At 50.4% G+C, this 16866-nt stretch overlaps 5 protein-coding genes across 8 annotated transcripts; 1 reads left to right on the top strand and 4 right to left on the bottom strand.

Moving 5' to 3' along the window:
* Positions 1–1227: 1227 nt before the first annotated feature.
* Positions 1228–3124, bottom strand: FOIG_01315 (uncharacterized protein). Of its 3 annotated transcripts, XM_031198113.1 has the most exons (5): positions 2940–3124; positions 2808–2874; positions 2624–2716; positions 1558–2318; positions 1228–1509 (listed from the first exon to the last, which is right to left on the bottom strand). In XM_031198113.1, exons 2-5 carry the CDS (start codon positions 2817–2819, stop codon positions 1488–1490), a joined length of 888 nt encoding a protein of 295 aa, XP_031073880.1. In that variant the 5' UTR covers positions 2820–2874; positions 2940–3124; the 3' UTR covers positions 1228–1487. The 3 variants fall into 3 exon arrangements, with proteins under 3 accessions (XP_031073880.1, XP_031073879.1, XP_031073881.1); XM_031198112.1 differs by having other exon boundaries at positions 2808–3124; XM_031198114.1 differs by having other exon boundaries at positions 1228–2318.
* A 24-nt stretch (positions 3125–3148) lies between these two features.
* Positions 3149–6125, bottom strand: FOIG_01314 (uncharacterized protein). The gene is made up of 2 exons (XM_031198111.1): positions 4531–6125; positions 3149–4482 (listed from the first exon to the last, which is right to left on the bottom strand). The coding sequence occupies exons 1-2, from the start codon at positions 5786–5788 to the stop codon at positions 3821–3823; spliced, it is 1920 nt and encodes a 639-aa protein (XP_031073878.1). The 5' UTR covers positions 5789–6125; the 3' UTR covers positions 3149–3820.
* Positions 6126–6130: 5 nt separating this feature from the next.
* FOIG_01313 (endoribonuclease YSH1) lies at positions 6131–9696 on the top strand. The gene is made up of 4 exons (XM_031198110.1): positions 6131–6636; positions 6689–6786; positions 7128–8259; positions 8316–9696. Exons 1-4 carry the CDS (start codon positions 6484–6486, stop codon positions 9429–9431), a joined length of 2499 nt encoding a protein of 832 aa, XP_031073877.1. The 5' UTR covers positions 6131–6483; the 3' UTR covers positions 9432–9696.
* FOIG_01312 (V-type proton ATPase subunit A) lies at positions 9668–12458 on the bottom strand (the record flags this gene model as incomplete). The annotated part of the gene is made up of 5 exons (XM_031198109.1): positions 9668–9840; positions 9891–10070; positions 10123–12135; positions 12187–12265; positions 12330–12458. 5 exons carry the CDS (start codon positions 12456–12458, stop codon positions 9668–9670), a joined length of 2574 nt encoding a protein of 857 aa, XP_031073876.1.
* A 454-nt stretch (positions 12459–12912) lies between these two features.
* On the bottom strand, positions 12913–16197 carry FOIG_01311 (uncharacterized protein). Of its 2 annotated transcripts, XM_031198108.1 has the most exons (3): positions 14926–16197; positions 14634–14848; positions 12914–14511 (listed from the first exon to the last, which is right to left on the bottom strand). In XM_031198108.1, the coding sequence occupies exons 2-3, from the start codon at positions 14737–14739 to the stop codon at positions 13172–13174; spliced, it is 1446 nt and encodes a 481-aa protein (XP_031073875.1). In that variant the 5' UTR covers positions 14740–14848; positions 14926–16197; the 3' UTR covers positions 12914–13171. The 2 variants fall into 2 exon arrangements, with proteins under 2 accessions (XP_031073874.1, XP_031073875.1); XM_031198107.1 differs by having other exon boundaries at positions 12913–14511; positions 14634–16197.
* Between the last annotated feature and the right edge of the window lie 669 nt (positions 16198–16866).

The raw sequence follows: 16866 nt of genomic DNA, 5'->3' as shown, positions 1-16866 counted from the left end.
ATGTAAGACACCTACTTATATTTACATATAATATAGAACAAATCTGCCTTGCCCTGCTTTCCAGCGCGTATCATCCTCAGCGAATACCGCCCCGATATACCTTCTCCAAACCCAACACGCAGCAAAAACAAAAACAACCGTTTCACAACGAGGCTGAAGACCGAGAAAAATTTTTGCTTTCTCTCTACCGAACCCAGCAACTTGGTAACATCGAAGACCAGGCTGCAACGTCGCAGCACTAAGCGCAAACACCAAAAGCTGAGACCATGATATTCTCCATCCGGGGAGCTGCTGGCAAGTTGCCTAGTACCTACTGTACATGTCAGTAGCGAAAGGGGGCTCGTGCAAGAAGAAGAAAGAGAAAACTTCTTTTCTGCTTCTATGGAGACATGTTGAACCGAGGCTACAGTATCCCCAGAAGTGGACATGGCCAAAGTTGACAGATCGTCATCTCGGCATTGTTTTTGTCTTCTTCTTGCGTTACTGTTCAAACAAACCCATATCCATGCTATATCCTTACCCATGCTATACAATCCATGTCTGACGAAAGAAGAAAAGTCTAAACAAAATGGTTCCTGCAACTGGGCGTTTATTTCAGCCTGTCTTCTTCTCGACCCTTGTTCTTCTACCGTTCGCCTAGACAGTTCGTCTCTGCCAGGTCAACAGCACGGATATGGTCATGTGCCTCTCGGAACCAGATACCCTTGCTTGCCGTCCCAGCCACCCGGGACTTATTGATGTACAGTGCAGTACCGATCCATTCTGTCGGTCCTGATTCTGACGGGGCTGAGCTTCGGTTTGGCTTTGGCTTTGGTCATGGCCAATCTCTCTTGTGCGGGAGCTGGGGGATGTGATTCCCCGTGCCTTCGGCGAGTGCCGTACTCTAGAAGGGTCCAAGCCTCAAGCCTCAAGGGATGATGATATCGCTTGAGCCTCAGGTGGCAATGACAGATGCTCCTCGCATGCTAAACCGCAATGGTCGACCGGTGGGAATCTTAATAATATACTTGTCTCACTTCAGGCTCTCAGGGTTCAAAACGGTTTGATTAAGGTATTCCAAAGAATCAGATTAGATCTTCGGTTAAGTGTTTCTGCGTATGGCCTGATTCAGTGGGCAAGTTGGAGAGATTGCAATGCTCATTTTGTCAGCATTTAATGTTCATATTATCACAAAACATAATTTGCATTGGCTGTAAAGAACTTATAACATTTGAGAAGCAGTCACTTGAAAATTTGGGCATATGAAACATCACTTAGCATAATAATGCCTCGTGGGCTAAGTCGTATCTTGATTGCGGCTCTTTAGCGTCAGACGATAGTAGTAGGTCTGTATCCGTATCATTTTGTAGAGAACACTTTCCAATAGCCCGGCACTTGGGCAAATGGCCGCAGAGAGGCTTCGCATTTTCACCTACTGACTGGTTATGGCTCTGTATCGATTACGTTCTCTATGCTGTTATAAATCTAATATAGTCTACCTGTCTTGGTTACAGCTCAGGATAAACATCACTGCAACTATTAGCATAGGTAGAACCCACAAATGGCGAATCAACTCACATTCGCCTCTGAAGAGGCATCTCCCTCCTAACCTTCTCCAAATACGCAAGGTCGATATCAACAAACCCAATTCCACCCTCCGCGCCATCCTCAGCAGTCCCCTGAGGCTCTCCCTCTTTCACGCCCTTCAACTTCAGGACTACATTCCCCCATGGATCAGCAACAATACTCTGTCCCCAACTAGCTCGCTTCTCGTTATGTCTTCCAACTTGTGCTGCTGCAATGACATAGCTCTGTGTCTCAATGGCCCTGGCTCGGAGAAGAGTCTCCCAATGTGCTGCACCTGTTCGAAGGGTGAATGCACTTGGGTATGTGATGATCTGCGCTGGCTTGTTCTTCCATGCGCTGTGAGGTCCTGGCTGTGCGAGTGCTAATCCTGCCTCAGGGAATCGCAAGTCAAAGCAGATGAGGCTTCCGATACGGCCTATGGGGGAGTCAAACGGTGCTGTAAGGCTTGTTCCAGGCTGCACTGTTGCACTCTCCTTTAGACCACCATAGTCAAACACATGGAGCTTATCATATGTTGTCGTATCGTTGATGTCTCCGTTGGCAGTGATATACAACGCGCGGTTGAGAATCCTCTTTGATTGGTCTTGTCCCTCTTCACGATGGTGAATACCCACATGGATAGCGACGTTGTGCTCACGAGCTGCCTCCTGGAGACCCTTTACGAAGGGGGACGTCGACTGTGGCTCTGCAAGTTGCAGTGATGTCTGTCCATCTGGGGCGATATAGTCTGAAGCCTCAGGGAGGAAGAGTACCTAGCATCGCTGCATGTAAGTATACCGTGTGCGCAAGATCAAAAGCCACCCGAAGAGAAGTATCGCCGTTTCGGGCATACGATGAGACATATTCACAACCGACGTAAAGAGGTCTTACAGCTTGGGCCCTTGATCATGTCTCACGGTTCCACGAACCGACTGACCCCCTCGAATCCAGATCATGTGTCTCCTTACGACAACTGACAAGTCGAATCGCTAGTCTCCATCTCGATCAAGGGATGTAGAGATTCCTCGAGGCTAGACACTCGTCCATGCCCAACAAGATCCAACAAGATTCAACTCACTTTTGCTTGACCCCGCGCCGCACTCGCCACCAACTTGACACACTGTTCCAGATTACCCTTGATCGACGCCGTTGAGCAGATCTGGCCGATTGCCTAGGCCCATACCGTTAGATAGTCCATACCGGCTTGAAGCAAGGGATCTCTCAATAGAGCAAGACTAGAGCGAGGAACTCTGGGAACCAACCGCGATTGCCATGATGATCGCCTCCCGTATCGCCAAGAGCACGAATCCTCCCGAACGGGTATGAGATCTAGTTATTGGGTGCTTAATTAGTCTCCCATTCTCCCTTGTGGCTGTGACTGAATGGGGAAGTACTTGGAGCCTTGAGGTGAGGGTGGGTTTGTCTTGAACTCAACAGAATGTGGCGTTGTCTATGTTTCTTTGCGACAGGTCGATCTGGACCCTTTTAAGGAATCAATTAAATTGTAGAGACAAAAAGAATCGACTCTTTTCGATTGTTGATGATGAAGGGAGGGGAAATGGCGATTCCGCAATAGTTGATAGTCCCACTTTTCTAAGCACATCAGACAGACGAAGCATTTGTAATTGACTCTCACTAAGGTACCTTATCTATCGCAAAGGTCAAAGAGCCATTTCTCCCTTGATTCAACATAGGAATGTTTCCGTCACCCAACACCAACAAAATACTCATCACGAGATCAACTTAAAGTTCAAGTTCAGGTTGGGTCAGGCCAAGTTCATAAGGGGTCTATTCTTTCATCTCTCCCTAGAAGACTTTTGTCCCTTCACTTCTCTCCCCAAACTATAGCCCTTTTCGCTGAGCTCCAAGCTTCAGAGAAGTAGGGTGAAAATGGCTGAAAGAAAGGCCTAAGAAATACATGGCGCACCCATGTTCCTATGGTGTACGCCTAAACAGCATTGTCGAATTCCCTCAGTCTCAAAAGAATCCCCATCCTTCATGCCATCAAAGTCTCCCCTCTCCCATTCGATTTCCTGTAGTGCATGCCAAAAAAAAAAAAAAAGGGCTGCCTTTCCCCAAGTCATGCCTTTAGTAAGAAAAAACATAAAACGCCGTGCTAAGTAATATCAAGCCATGCACGCTGCGCAGGGTATCTTCTTCCACTAGCTGATCATCCCTAGCCCTGGCCGTGTGTCACGAAATCTCATCTCACATCTTCCCTATCCCATTACCTCGCCGTATTTTGATAGTTATAGTATGTTGTGATGTGCTGTGCTTATTTGGGGTTCGATGCGTCCAGATAAAGGTACGCTTTTTGAAGCGCCTTGCCTTCTCTTCCATCCCTTTCTAATACTGAAACCCAATCGCGAAGCTGGATATTTCGCCCCTTTTCTTTATCCTCTCTCCATGTGCCAAGTCGGTTGCGGCCCTCGGTAGTCATGGCCATGTTTGCAGGTGCCGGCGCCGCTCCTAGCCCTCCGGACCCTTTTCCGGCACCCGGAGCGTTTCTGGTCGGTGTGCTGGTTCCGCTGCCTCGAGTCATCCAGTCGTATGTCTTGCCAGCCTTCTTTTTACCGAACAGTCCACTCTTACCTCCGAAGCCAGCAAAGAGGCTACTCGTGGTGTTTTGGCTCTGATGACTGTCAATCTCAGCAGCCTTCATCTGCTGGTTCTTCTTCATCTCCTTCTTCGTCATTGCTTTTGGAGCTTCTGGCGCTACAGCACCAGGAGTGCCAGGCGCCACGCTCCCAGCACGCGATGTCGTGGCTCCCGAGTCTGGTATACCATCCTTGCGTTTTTGACGCTTGCGGAGTCGTGCCTCTTCCCAGTCACGCTCCTGTCTAGCAAGGTCCCGCATCGTCGTCGTCATATACGACGACACTTTAGGCAGCTTGACTGCAGGCGCGCCGTTGGTCAATCCAGCTGCATCGCTGGAGCCTGTAGAGTGTGAGTAAAAACAGAATACGTACTGCCGGTTCTACTTACGCTTCAATGGATTCGTGCTATCCCCGTTCGCACTCTCCACATGGGTCCCATCGACACCGTTGACTGCATCCGCTGGCTTCTCAATGGGCTCCAGAGGCTCAGCATTCATAGGAGCTGCCGCTGGAGTCCATTCCTCAGGTATATCGCCATGAGATGTCTTTTGCCTATTCGTTGCTACTACATGTGCATCTTCCACTAATTCTCGGAGTCGCTGCTTTGTGGCAATAGACATCAATGCCAACTGATCAACTAGAAAAGCATCGTGTGGGATGTATGAGCCGGTTGTATGAACCATGGTCGAATCTGGGCCTGGAGTCACTTTAACAGTCACCTTTGGCGCAGGAAATTGTTCCGGGAGCCTCATCTTTCCCATGGTTTGACTGTTGTTCTTCAGATCCAAGTTCAGCGCCAGGTGATGTTCTCGTGCGATCTTATCCGCGCGTCGATGCAGCAAGGCGACCAGCAAAAAAGGATCACTTATCTCCTGTGTCCGCTGAAGTGCAAGTCGCATCGACGACTCTGACCAAGCCCTCTCCGCTTGCTGTGCAGCAAACTGATCCTGTGGTTGATCCGGAACAGACTGGGCAGGCTGGTTTGCGGGCCCGGCACCGTAGAAGCTCGACTTTGGCCCCGGTGGCTGGTGGGCAAAGCCCGTCCGCGCTTCGTCGAAACCGGTCGCGTAGAGGTCGTTCATATACTGTTCCTCAGCTCGAAGATCGATGCCAGTACCAGCAAGTGAATCTGTCACATCGTATTCGTAATCCTTGGTTGGCCGCTCTGCTGGCCTCTGCGGAGGCCCCATGACTCCGGGGCCAGGAGTCGGGGTCATTAGCTGACCAGGAGTAGGTACAGGAACAGGTGTCATTGTGGCATTAGTATATTGAGGTATAGGCTGCTGTAGCTGCTGGGTCTGCTGAATCGGAGGTGTTGAATTCGGTCGTACGTCAGGGAGATTAAGGCCAGGCGTTGTGTGCCCGTTGGTGTAGGGTGTGGCATACGGTTGCGGCAGAGCAGGGCTTTGCGCAAACGCAGGAGATCCAGCCCCAGCAGGCGGCGTAGCTGTAGCGCCTGGACTCGCGGCGTAAGGGGATGTAGCATATGGCGATTCGGGTTGCGAGGATGGTCCGTCGGTTCGAGCTCGTTTCTGCGGTGGGAGGGCGAAGCTGGACTGCGACGCGGCAGGCGAGGGTGAATGCTGCGGTGGAGAGAATGCGCGAGGCGGCACCTGCACCTGCGTCTGAGGCTGAGGTTGAGCCATGATGAGTTTTCCTGTTCGTGATTGCTTTGTCGGTCGAGAGGCGAGCCCCGGTCGAGGATAAAGAAAGTTGGAAGAAATGCGTGAGTTGAGTGTGTTAGCTCAGCAGGCAGATGAGCCTGTCAAATCAATCGCGACGCCTCCCATCCGACGCGCTTAATCTCGGCGGGGCACTCGGAAAAGCTGTAAAAATGTTCGGCAGGTGAGAGATCCGCTATCAGAAAGCGCTCAAACTTCGTTTCGAGATGGAGGCGCTGGATATCGTCGTTGGGCGAAGGTGTTAGCTCGCTGGGGGTTGGCTATGAAGGAGGCAGCTTCGCCTGTAAAACGGAGGTCGCGTAGTTTTAACGTCACGTGCGCAGAGCCTCCTCCCGTAAAATACGTACGTAGCCGTCCTTGAGAAAGCCACCACCTAAAGCAAGCTCCTGTCAACTAAAAGCCGGCTTTTATCCGTTCATTGTTCAAAGAAACGCGTCTGCCTCGTTTTTGCCCGTGCTGCCCGCCTATTTCATTCATCCATTCATTAATTGATATAGTGATCTGATCTCTTTGTTATCCCTGCGGCCAGTTGCTGTCTTTAGCTGTGAACAGCAGCCTTCTATCGGAGAGCTTGTGGCCCAAGGCTGCTTCTACTAATAATCTATATAGAACCTCGACGTCGAATGTGAGCTGGACCATAGCTCGGTGGATCTACAATAATGGCATCCAAACGAAAGGCTTCTGCCATGAACGCGGCTGCGGCGGAAGAGCCAGTAGATCCTTCAGATGAACTCATGTTTCTTTGTCTGGGAGGAGGAAACGAAGTGGGAAGGTCATGTCATATTATTCAATACAAGGGAAAGACGGTCATGGTAAGAATAGGTCGATAAGTCTATCGCATACTTGGCTAATGCCCTTTATCAGCTTGATGCCGGCCAACATCCCGCATACGATGGACTCGCTGCACTGCCCTTTTACGACGATTTCGATCTTAGCACTGTCGACGTGCTTCTCATCAGCCAGTAAGCGACCCCTTCTTTCCACTCCCGCAACGACGTACATAGGCTGGACAGGGCGAGGGACGACTTTGTGTTTTGATATTATGTGATGTGATAGAACGGATGGTACAGAACCGCCTCGTATTGCGTTGTGCTATCGCGGCCTGTATCGTGCTCGCGTGATGACGACATCCACGACTTTGCTTTCTTGTATGCCAGATCAATACAATACAGTTTGCCCGTTTCCCTTACCTTACGCCCTTGCTGTTCGTCCTTGTGATGCCGTCCTGTCCTGAATCGCCAGTCGCCAATATCATCTCTAGATAGCCAGATGCCATCAGAGGATTCCAGCTAATCAGCCATAGTTTTCACATCGACCATGCAGCATCGTTACCATATGTTCTCGCAAAGACGAACTTCAGGGGTCGTGTCTTTATGACCCATCCCACAAAGGCCATCTACAAGTGGCTTATTCAGGACAGTGTTCGAGTGGGCAATACTTCATCCAATCCTACTACACAGCCAGTGTATACTGAGCAAGACCATCTAAACACATTTCCTCAGATCGAGGCCATCGACTACCACACAACTCATACTATCTCCTCCATCAGAATCACCCCTTACCCTGCCGGCCATGTTCTTGGTGCTGCCATGTTCCTTATCGAGATTGCTGGCCTCAACATCTTCTTCACAGGTGACTACTCTCGCGAACAAGATCGACATTTGGTCTCAGCAGAGGTTCCTAAGGGCGTCAAGATTGATGTTCTTATCACTGAATCCACCTACGGCATTGCTTCTCATGTCCCTCGCCTCGAGAGAGAACAGGCCCTTATGAAGTCCATCACAAGTATCCTCAACCGAGGCGGCCGTGTCCTCATGCCAGTCTTTGCCCTCGGACGAGCTCAGGAGCTACTCTTGATTCTCGACGAGTACTGGGGCAAGCATGCTGACTTCCAGAAGTACCCCATCTACTATGCCAGCAACCTTGCCAGGAAATGTATGCTCATCTACCAGACCTACGTTGGTGCCATGAACGACAATATCAAACGCTTGTTCCGTGAGCGAATGGCCGAGGCAGAGGCGTCTGGCGATGGAGCTGGTAAGGGTGGACCGTGGGACTTTAAGTACATCCGCTCTCTCAAGAACTTGGACAGGTTCGACGATGTTGGCGGTTGTGTTATGCTTGCCAGTCCTGGTATGCTTCAGAATGGTGTCAGTCGTGAGCTACTAGAACGGTGGGCGCCCAGCGAGAAGAATGGTGTGATCATCACGGGTTACAGTGTCGAAGGCACAATGGCTAAGCAGATCATGCAAGAACCTGATCAGATCCAGGCAGTTATGTCTCGTAGTATGGCGGGCGCTCGTCGAATGCCCGGAGGAGATGGCGAGAAAGTCCTCATTCCTCGAAGGTGTAGTGTCCAGGAATACTCTTTCGCGGCTCACGTCGATGGCGTTGAGAACCGTGAATTTATCGAAGAAGTTGCAGCTCCTGTCGTTGTACGTCTGCCTCCTCTCTCCTTCATCACCAAACAGTATGCTAACGTTTGTGATAGATTCTTGTTCATGGCGAACAGCACAACATGATGCGCCTCAAATCCAAACTCCTCTCTCTCAACGCAAACAAAACTGCAAAGGTCAAAGTCTACTCACCCCGCAACTGTGAAGAGCTTCGAATCCCCTTCAAAGCCGACAAGACTGCCAAGGTTGTTGGAAAACTTGCGTCGATCCAGCCTCCTCAGAGCATTCATCCTGATCAAAGTGCTGCACCTCCTCTCGTTACTGGCGTGCTCGTCCAGAACGACTTCAAGCTTTCTCTCATGGCGCCCGAGGATCTCCGCGAGTACGCAGGCCTAAACACAACCACCATCACCTGCAAGCAGCGTCTGACCCTCAGTGCTGCAGGTGTCGACCTCGTCAAGTGGGCCCTCGAGGGCACGTTTGGCAACATCGAAGAACTCCCCGAGATGCGCCGTGGAAAGAATGGTCAAAGCAATGGACATGGCGATCATATGATTACGGATGGCGAGGAAATGAAGCAGGAGGATGCTGATGAAGAGGTTGCTAGCCTCGTTGCAGCTTACCTCGTCATGGGATGTGTCTCAGTCCGATACCGCACAAACGGTGAGGTTGAGCTTGAGTGGGAGGGCAATATGCTCAACGACGGCATCGCCGACTCCGTCATGGCTGTTCTCTTCTCCGTGGAGAGTTCTCCTGCTGCTGTCAAGCGCTCCTCCGCTAAGCACTCACACTCGCACGAGCTACCCGATGTGAACCCTCACCACTCTGCTTCCCCAGAGGAGCGCCTTGAGCGTCTTCTTTGGTTCCTCGAGGCTCAGTTCGGTCAAGACAACGTTGCCCCAGTCACGATCCCCAAACTACCAGCCGTGGAGGACACCGAAGAGAAGATCAAGAAGGACGAGGCCGATGATGCCATGAAGACAGAGGAGGATGGTGAGGATACACAACTCCAGGAGAGACAACAGAAGGAGATTGACAGGCTGCACAAGATTGGTATTCCTGTGCCAGGAGTGTCAATCAAGGTGGATAGGATGAATGCCACGGTTTGGTTGGAAGACCTCGAGGTTGAGTCTAACAATAAGGTTTTTGCAGACAGGGTGAGGGCAGTGGTGGAGAGAGCTGTCGAGGTGACGGCACCTCTTTGGGGATAACGAGGATTTAGCTCTAGAAACGTTCACGGACATGTACAACAAGGCTTGATTCTATTGTTATGAGGGCTGGGAATTATGTGGGCATTCTGTCTGATTATCAGACAGCTTGACTTCTAAGTCAGAAAACTTGGCAAAAGCCCAGAGTTTCTAATGTTGCACTATGCTACCTATGATACAATAAAAATACCACTGTCTACTGCTATAAAAAAAGGCACCCTATACGCGAACCCTTCCAATTAACCCAAGTAATCCTTGAGCTCTTCCGACTCTTCCAGCAGGGTGTTAAACGAGAAAGGCGCAAAAGGCCAACCCGCAAACTCTGCGAACTTGGAGAACGACTCGACCCAAGCGAGACGGAGGGAGTGCAACATGGCACTGGTACCCTCCATACAAACGAGAATAGCAATGGCTGGGATGTGTTAGTGAACAATCAAGATAGAAGGGATTGGCAATGCTTACTCAAGAAGAACCACATAGTAAAACAAACAACAATCATGATGACACCGACAACGCCGCTCATTTTGAGGGCAGGGCCAAGGGTCATAGACCAAAGCACAATACTCAGCTGTTGATGAGCGAGAGACAAAGCCCAAAGTCGGAGGTAGGAGGCAGTGTGAGAGACACAGTTCAGACAGAATTCTAGCCATTTGTTAACAAAGTGCAATGCCATTGTAGATTGAAATAAACTTACCAATTGTGTGAATGACCTGGTGGATCATAACCTCACTAAACTCGAACTCCTCATGCTCCTCACTAATGTTCTGAGAGATCATAGCAACTCCCTCGCCATCTTCGTCGAAGCTGTTGCCGTGGCCATTGGCGTCTTCATCATCGCCGTCCAAAGCACTAACTCGAGAGGTTTCACCTATGCTACGGTAACCCTTGGCGCGAGCACGGCTGTTCTCCCATCGAAGATAGAAAGGCTTGAGGAAGAGGAGGATGGGAACTTGGACGAAAGCCAAGAGCAAGAGAATGACTTGGACAACAGACTGTCCAGCGTAAAGCTCTTCGCCCTCAGGAATAGTTCCAGGCTGGAGGAACATGTAAATAAGCATGTTGAGCAGTCCAGGAGGTTGCCGGCCAGTGCCCAGCCAATCAACAGACCATTTGTAAACAATGCAAATAACAAGGTAGCCAAAGATGGACTGGAAGAAGATCATGCCAGGGATGAAGTTACCCCAGATGTCAATGGGCTTCTTGAAGTGGCGAGCATTGATGTAAGAGAAGCAGAGCGAGTAGGTCATGTGTGCCCAGCCCAGAAGGATACTCATCTTCATCTTCAAACTGTTGCTGAAGAGGAGGTCATTCTCACTTCCGTGCCATGCATAATCCAAACCGAAGGGGTAACGGTGACCATCTTCCCTTAGAGTGGCAACGATGCTTGTAGTGTTGGTATAGTTCTCGGGCTTCTTAAACTCCCAAGCACTCTCAAACAGAGTCATGGACATAGAAAAGACATCATTGTAGATGAGACCGGTGAAAACAGAGAAAACAGCCATAACCAGGGCAATGTATCGGCCGTAGAAGATCATGGCAAACAGCTCGAAGCTGACCTTCTTCAGTGACTTCTCCCAGTAAATCATAGCGAGAGCAGCTGAAAGCATGATGATGGCATGGCCGAAATCACCGAACATGACAGCGAACAGGAAAGGGAAGGTGACAAAAACAGGAATGGCCGGGTTGACCTCCTGGTACGTGGCGGTACCATAAGCATTGACGATGGTCTGGAAACCTTCGGTGATCTTGTTGGTCTTAAGGTAAGTAGGCGGCGTCTTGTTGGTCTGAATCTTATTGATAATAGAAGGGACGGAGAGGCCAGCTCTGTTAGTAACATCCTGAAGGGTCGTCCTGATCAGGGGAAGATCATTGGTAGGTACCCAGGCTTCGGCAATGAGAGTTCGCCGAGCGCTATCATAGGAGAAGTTGTTGAGTGCGTTATACACGGCCTTTTCCTTGGCGACAAGAACCATCCAGGCAGACAGCGACTGAGAGATCTGATTAAGCTCTGCCTGAAGAGTGGCCTGGGTGTTTTGTAGAACGTTCTGGACATCCTCCAGGCGGTTGTTGACCTCGTGGATCTGGTCACGTCGAAGATCACTGTTCTCGTCGACATTGTAAACATCAGCGCCCATGGACTCGGAGATCTTACGGATCTTGTTGAGAATCTCCTTGCCGTGAGCGAAAATAACGAAGACGTTCTTGTTGATGGCCTCGTTGTTGGTAGGATCGATCAAGGGCTCGGGAATCTCAGACTGGTTCATGTAGAGGTTACCGCGCAGAGTTCGCCAAAGGATACGCTCGAAGGAGGCGACTCTGTCTCTAGCAATGACACCAGCGACGAAGCCAATGTTCATGCCGGAGAAAGAACGCTCGGCATCGGGGCCACCCTGGTTTTGCTCAATGTCAGACAGAAGGGGAGCATCGTCGTTGTCAGTAGAAGCGCGGATCTCCTCGACATTTCCGTGAGCACGGTCGAAGAAGCTACCGGCCTCACGCAGAACCCATCGCCACTCGGTCAAGTCGCCCTCGCGCTTCTTCAAAGTCTCGTAGCTCTCATTCAGGGCAGAAACTCGCTGTTCCAACTTCTGGCTTCGCTCGGCAAGCTCGTCGATTTCGGAAGTTGAGGGTGACGCAAGTCGCTCGACGTCGAGGTCCAGCTTTCGGAGCGGGATTCCGATCTTATCCATCTGAGCGTAGAAGTATCCTGCAATGTGTTAGATTCGTGTGTTCTGGTGGATCCCTTTGGATGACGTACGCAGCTGTCGCTCAACATTGTCGAGTCGTCGAATCTCCTGAGTAAAAGTGCGTTGGAATGCGCTGACATCCTCGTTGAGCTGCATGATGCATCAGTGGATTAGCCTCAGTTCTTGATGCAAGAATTGATAGATTGTTGCCTACATCGCGGAATTGGCAGAGACCAAGCTCGCCGAGGGCCGTAACAACTTCGCGACCGATTTCATTGGAGACATAGAGCTGTACCATGCTCATATCCGCAGAGCGGAACGGGGTATCCGGTTTGGGAGCCATGATGCCGTCGAGCACCAAAGCTGTATATGTCGTTGGAGTTGGAGCTTATTCAAGGAGCAAGGCACGCTTCGGCGCGGTTACGTCGCAGGAGGCTGTTCTTGCCACGGCGCCTGGTTGTTCCGGTTTGGGTGCCACGTGATCTTGTTCAGCCACCGTCGTCCAGGCGCCACATCAAGCTTTATGCCACACGGGAAAGCTGCGAGATTGATTTGAGGTAAAGAATAGTTTATCGGTATCGATATTATCTCCCCTAAGGTACTTAGACCAAAGATAAGATCGATGGTAACCTCCGCATATTAAATTGCATAGTCTCGAAATGGTTGAACATGCATAGTCTAGATTCTGATAGGCTGGGGCCTGAGTATAACTTCTTACAAGCAGATACAGCCATCCATCACACTAGAAAGACAGCAACAGAGATTATTTGTTCAGACAAGCATACATACATTCACAGTTATACCAATCAAGATTAATCATTTCATGAAAGTCATTATTGATTATCTACACGTTTTTCCTTCGTCATATCCATGCTTCAGAACGCTTTTTTCCATCAAAATGACTTTGCTTTTATCGCTAAGTTTAACCGCTATGCGCCGGGATATCAAATCAAGATGCAACCCAAATCTAACCATATAAATACCAAACCATAACACCATTAAAAAAATGATATGAGAGTAGAGAGATCCGTGCAACTGGTGTCGGAGATTGGCATTTTACAGCCTTCGGCCGAACATGAACGTGCCATACATGCCTCCGACGTCGGCCTCCGCAACCGGGATCTTCCTCATGCCCCAGCTCTCAGCGCCCAGCTTCCACCACCGGGCGCCGCTGTCGAGAGAGGCTCCGTCGGTGTTCAAGCGGACTAGCCAGTAACGGCTGCCAAACTCCTTGGGGGTCCATCCTGCACGTTCAAGGTTCTTCTTAGCCTTGGCCGCTCGCTCGTATGCGCGCTCTTCGAGCTCGATAACCTGCAGCGGGGCGGAGGCGGGGGTAAGAAGTGCGCTAGCACTACCGATGATAGTGTCCAGGTCGGAGATATCGAGGTATCGGAGACTGTGAGGAATCCACTCCTGGGCTTGGTACAGGAGCTGGTGGATGTCACGGAGATCGAGGCCTCGGCCGATGGCAAGCTCCTCCAGATGCTGGACCAGAGGGGTGAGAAGAGGAATCTGGGAAGGATCCATTCTGCTACCCTTGAGACTCAGCGATCGAAGGGTAGGGGGCAGTCGGGGAAGAATAGCATCAACATCCGCCTTGCCCAGCAGGAGGTGGCTGCTGGCATTAGTAGCAAGGCTAAGGACAGTGATGGTCTGGATGATCGCGGGATGAGTTGTGACAAACTTGACAACAACTTCAGAGGTCAACTCTCGGCACTTGGCCAAGTTCAGGTGTGTGAGTCTTGCCGTCTCAGGCAAGCTCTGCAACGCCTTGTCGGTCACTCTGGTTCCAGCGAGATCGAGGTGAGTAGCTCGTTCGAGTCGGGGTAGGATGGCCTCGAAGACGGAGCCTGGCAAGTTCAAGCACTTGTGGAACGAAATACGGGTAAGAGTCAAAGAATCGGGCCACTGAGCCTGGAGGAGGCTTGTGAACGAATTCTTGAAAGAAGGAGAGGAGCAGCCGCAAAAGTCGATGGCTTGGAGCCGGGGCATTTCGAAGAAGAGCTTCTTGATAACATCAGGTCCAAGATCCTCATCGATATACTCTTGCGCCAGGAACTCCTGCAGGTATGGGGTTAGCTCGAGACATTTGTAGAGTGTCTCGGAAGTCAGGTTTCGAGTCTGGGCTCTCTCGCTTGCAGTAGAGAAGATGGTGGAGGGGTTAAAGTGGCTGAAGTCGAGTCGCCGCACAATAGATGCGAGCGCGGGGTACTCAGTGATGGTTGCGAGGAACTTTCGGAAGATACGAGAGTGAGGAATCGTAATGTGGCGGTAGAGTGTGTTGAGAGTCGCAGCATGAATAGATCGCGAAGTAAGGAGAAGAGCCATAAGGTCGGCATTTCGTGGTGTAAGGCCATTGGGAGGGATCTCGATGACGAGAAGGTCGATAATGGCACCTGTGATCGACATGTTAGTACAAGGTATGTCATATAATTGGGACCGGGGTTCAGCAGGGTTTATGGCTGATGGCTGATGGCTGAGGAACTCTTTGGTATGCGATGCGCGCACGTTTACGTACCCAAAACTTCGCTGGGGAGTCTCTCGAGAGGAGAGGTTCCGGTCTGGTAGCTGTTGGGTGAAGCCTTCTCAGCGACGGCGGGAGGTGCTGGAGAGCTCCATGTCATGGATAGCTTGTGAAGATCCTCGCAGCTACGGCTGGCGGATTTGCCCTTGATGGGGATCTGCTTCCATCCGCGAAAGTTGTCCGCGGGGAACCAGAAGCCATGAAGCCGACTGTGAGGCTGCGTCAGAGGAGCCTGAAAAGACGGCTGTGCAATCTCAACGGAGGGTGAGGGTGATTCATCGAATACCTCTTCCGGCCCTTGAGTGTAGGAGGAAATCTTTGAGCGGGTGAAAGTCTGGGCTAGGCCATCATCGTTCTCTCGGACAGACGAGAAGGACGATCGAGCAGTCTTGTCGCTGTTGCTGTTGGGAGATTCGGGGCGTGACATTTTGGCCTTGAGCAGAGCAGAAAGGTCAAACTGAGGCACCGCGTGGTGCGTGGGGCTAAGAGGGAGGGCCATTCAATTAAAGATATAAAGATATGCAATGGCCGACCTCAGCGAGAGAGGACGGAAAGGTCAGGTGAGAATAGACTAGGTAGGTAGGCTAGGTAGGAATGAGATCGCCAACCAAACGGTTGGCAAAAATCTCAGGTTTGAATAAAAAAGAATATTCACGAAATAGCAGTGGCGTTCTATTAGCCACCGGATCCGGAGTCTTCTTGTTATATGGTGCTGTCTGTATTGTTAAGCTTAGGCCGATAGAGGGCGGCGAGAAGCGATGACGAAACGGTTTGCGATATTCGGAGAGGATGTGACCAAGAGATAAGATCTAAAGGTCAGAGGATTCGTTCTTATCGTCAAAATGGTCTGGAATCAAAAAGGAAGAAACAGAGCGACTCGCGCATCAGGGCTCGGGGGGCTTGGGGATAGTTATAAACGAACGAACGACTCCACGAGGCAACTCCATGAAGTTTAGTCTAGTGCAACGACCAGTTATTATGACTAGGACTAGGACAAGGAATGGGTATTGGAACTAGGGACGGGACCTCAATGGAGACCTCATGACGGGGACCGGAGGGTCCAAACGCCAGGGAAAGGGATCCAAGACCCAAGACCGAGACGAGACAAGCAGGGCAAGGAAAGGAAAGGCAAGATTCAAGGCGAACCCCGAAAGATGAGCAACAGTAAGTAAGAAAAGAAGCTAAGGAGCGGCGCCACTGGGGCCAGTCCAGGGACGTTGGTGTTGGTGTTTGGCACCTCATACTCATGCACGGGGCATTTGTTTAGCTCGGGATCGCACAATATTGGGTAATAGAAATTAAAGACTGGATGGACATTTCGGGTCTGGAGACGTCAGGTGAGCATTCGACACGACACCATGGCTTGTCTGTCACAGTCATTCATTACCTGGACTGTCACAGTTGATGCCGTGTCCATCCATCATGAAATCTCGGTCAGTCAAGGATGAATGCCGCAGCTCACCAAGTATCCATCCATTCTATCAAGAACCGCCCAATGATGAATTACTAGCGAGTAATGAGATGTCAAAAGCCGTTGCCGCTCAGAAATCCAATGTCCAAACAAAGAAAAGAATTTCGCTGCAACCGCTAACGCCGGATCGGCCTAAAAAAAGAGGTGTGCCACTCGATTGGATGAAACAAGTCGAGATTTGGTAATGAGAACGACCTCGCTGAGAAGCCAAGACTAACAGAAAAAATCAACTCCCCAACTGCTTTTGCTTGTCCGTCTGCTAATTTTGTCAAATCTCGTCTTGGCAACAACACGTCAAATTGCACATCATCTTGCTGACCATCAGATGTTTCTACAGTGCAGTCGTGTCCTTACCCCAGAATCTTGCATTGCGTCTTCATGTATTCATTTGACGTATATGCTGTATAGTGCAAGTTCGTATAAGTGACATGGTCTTCCACGTTGCAAGTTGTAAAGTCCGCGGACAAGGCTCTTCCACCTAACCGTACTCCTCCTCTATGCGAGACAACCTTTTTGCTGAGCCAGCCAGTGGATTCTTACAGTTCAACAAGAACCAAACGTAACGTAGCAAAACGTAATATAATGACATCCTTCGTCAACGGATGGACGGCTGCACCTGTAGAGTAATAGAAACAACACAACCCCGCCTTCGTTTCACAGGAATTGCATCAAAAAGCCCCAGATCTCGAAATTATTAAATCACATATTGACAGATTCGCCGAGATCCTCGTGACCTAAGGAATGTCGGCCACGTCG

This window comes from Fusarium odoratissimum, assembly GCF_000260195.1.
Source record: "Fusarium odoratissimum NRRL 54006 unplaced genomic scaffold supercont1.1, whole genome shotgun sequence".
Lineage (NCBI taxonomy): Eukaryota > Fungi > Ascomycota > Sordariomycetes > Hypocreales > Nectriaceae > Fusarium > Fusarium odoratissimum.
The sequence above is the reverse complement of the archived record's forward strand: the minus strand, read 5'-3'. Positions and strand labels throughout refer to the sequence as shown.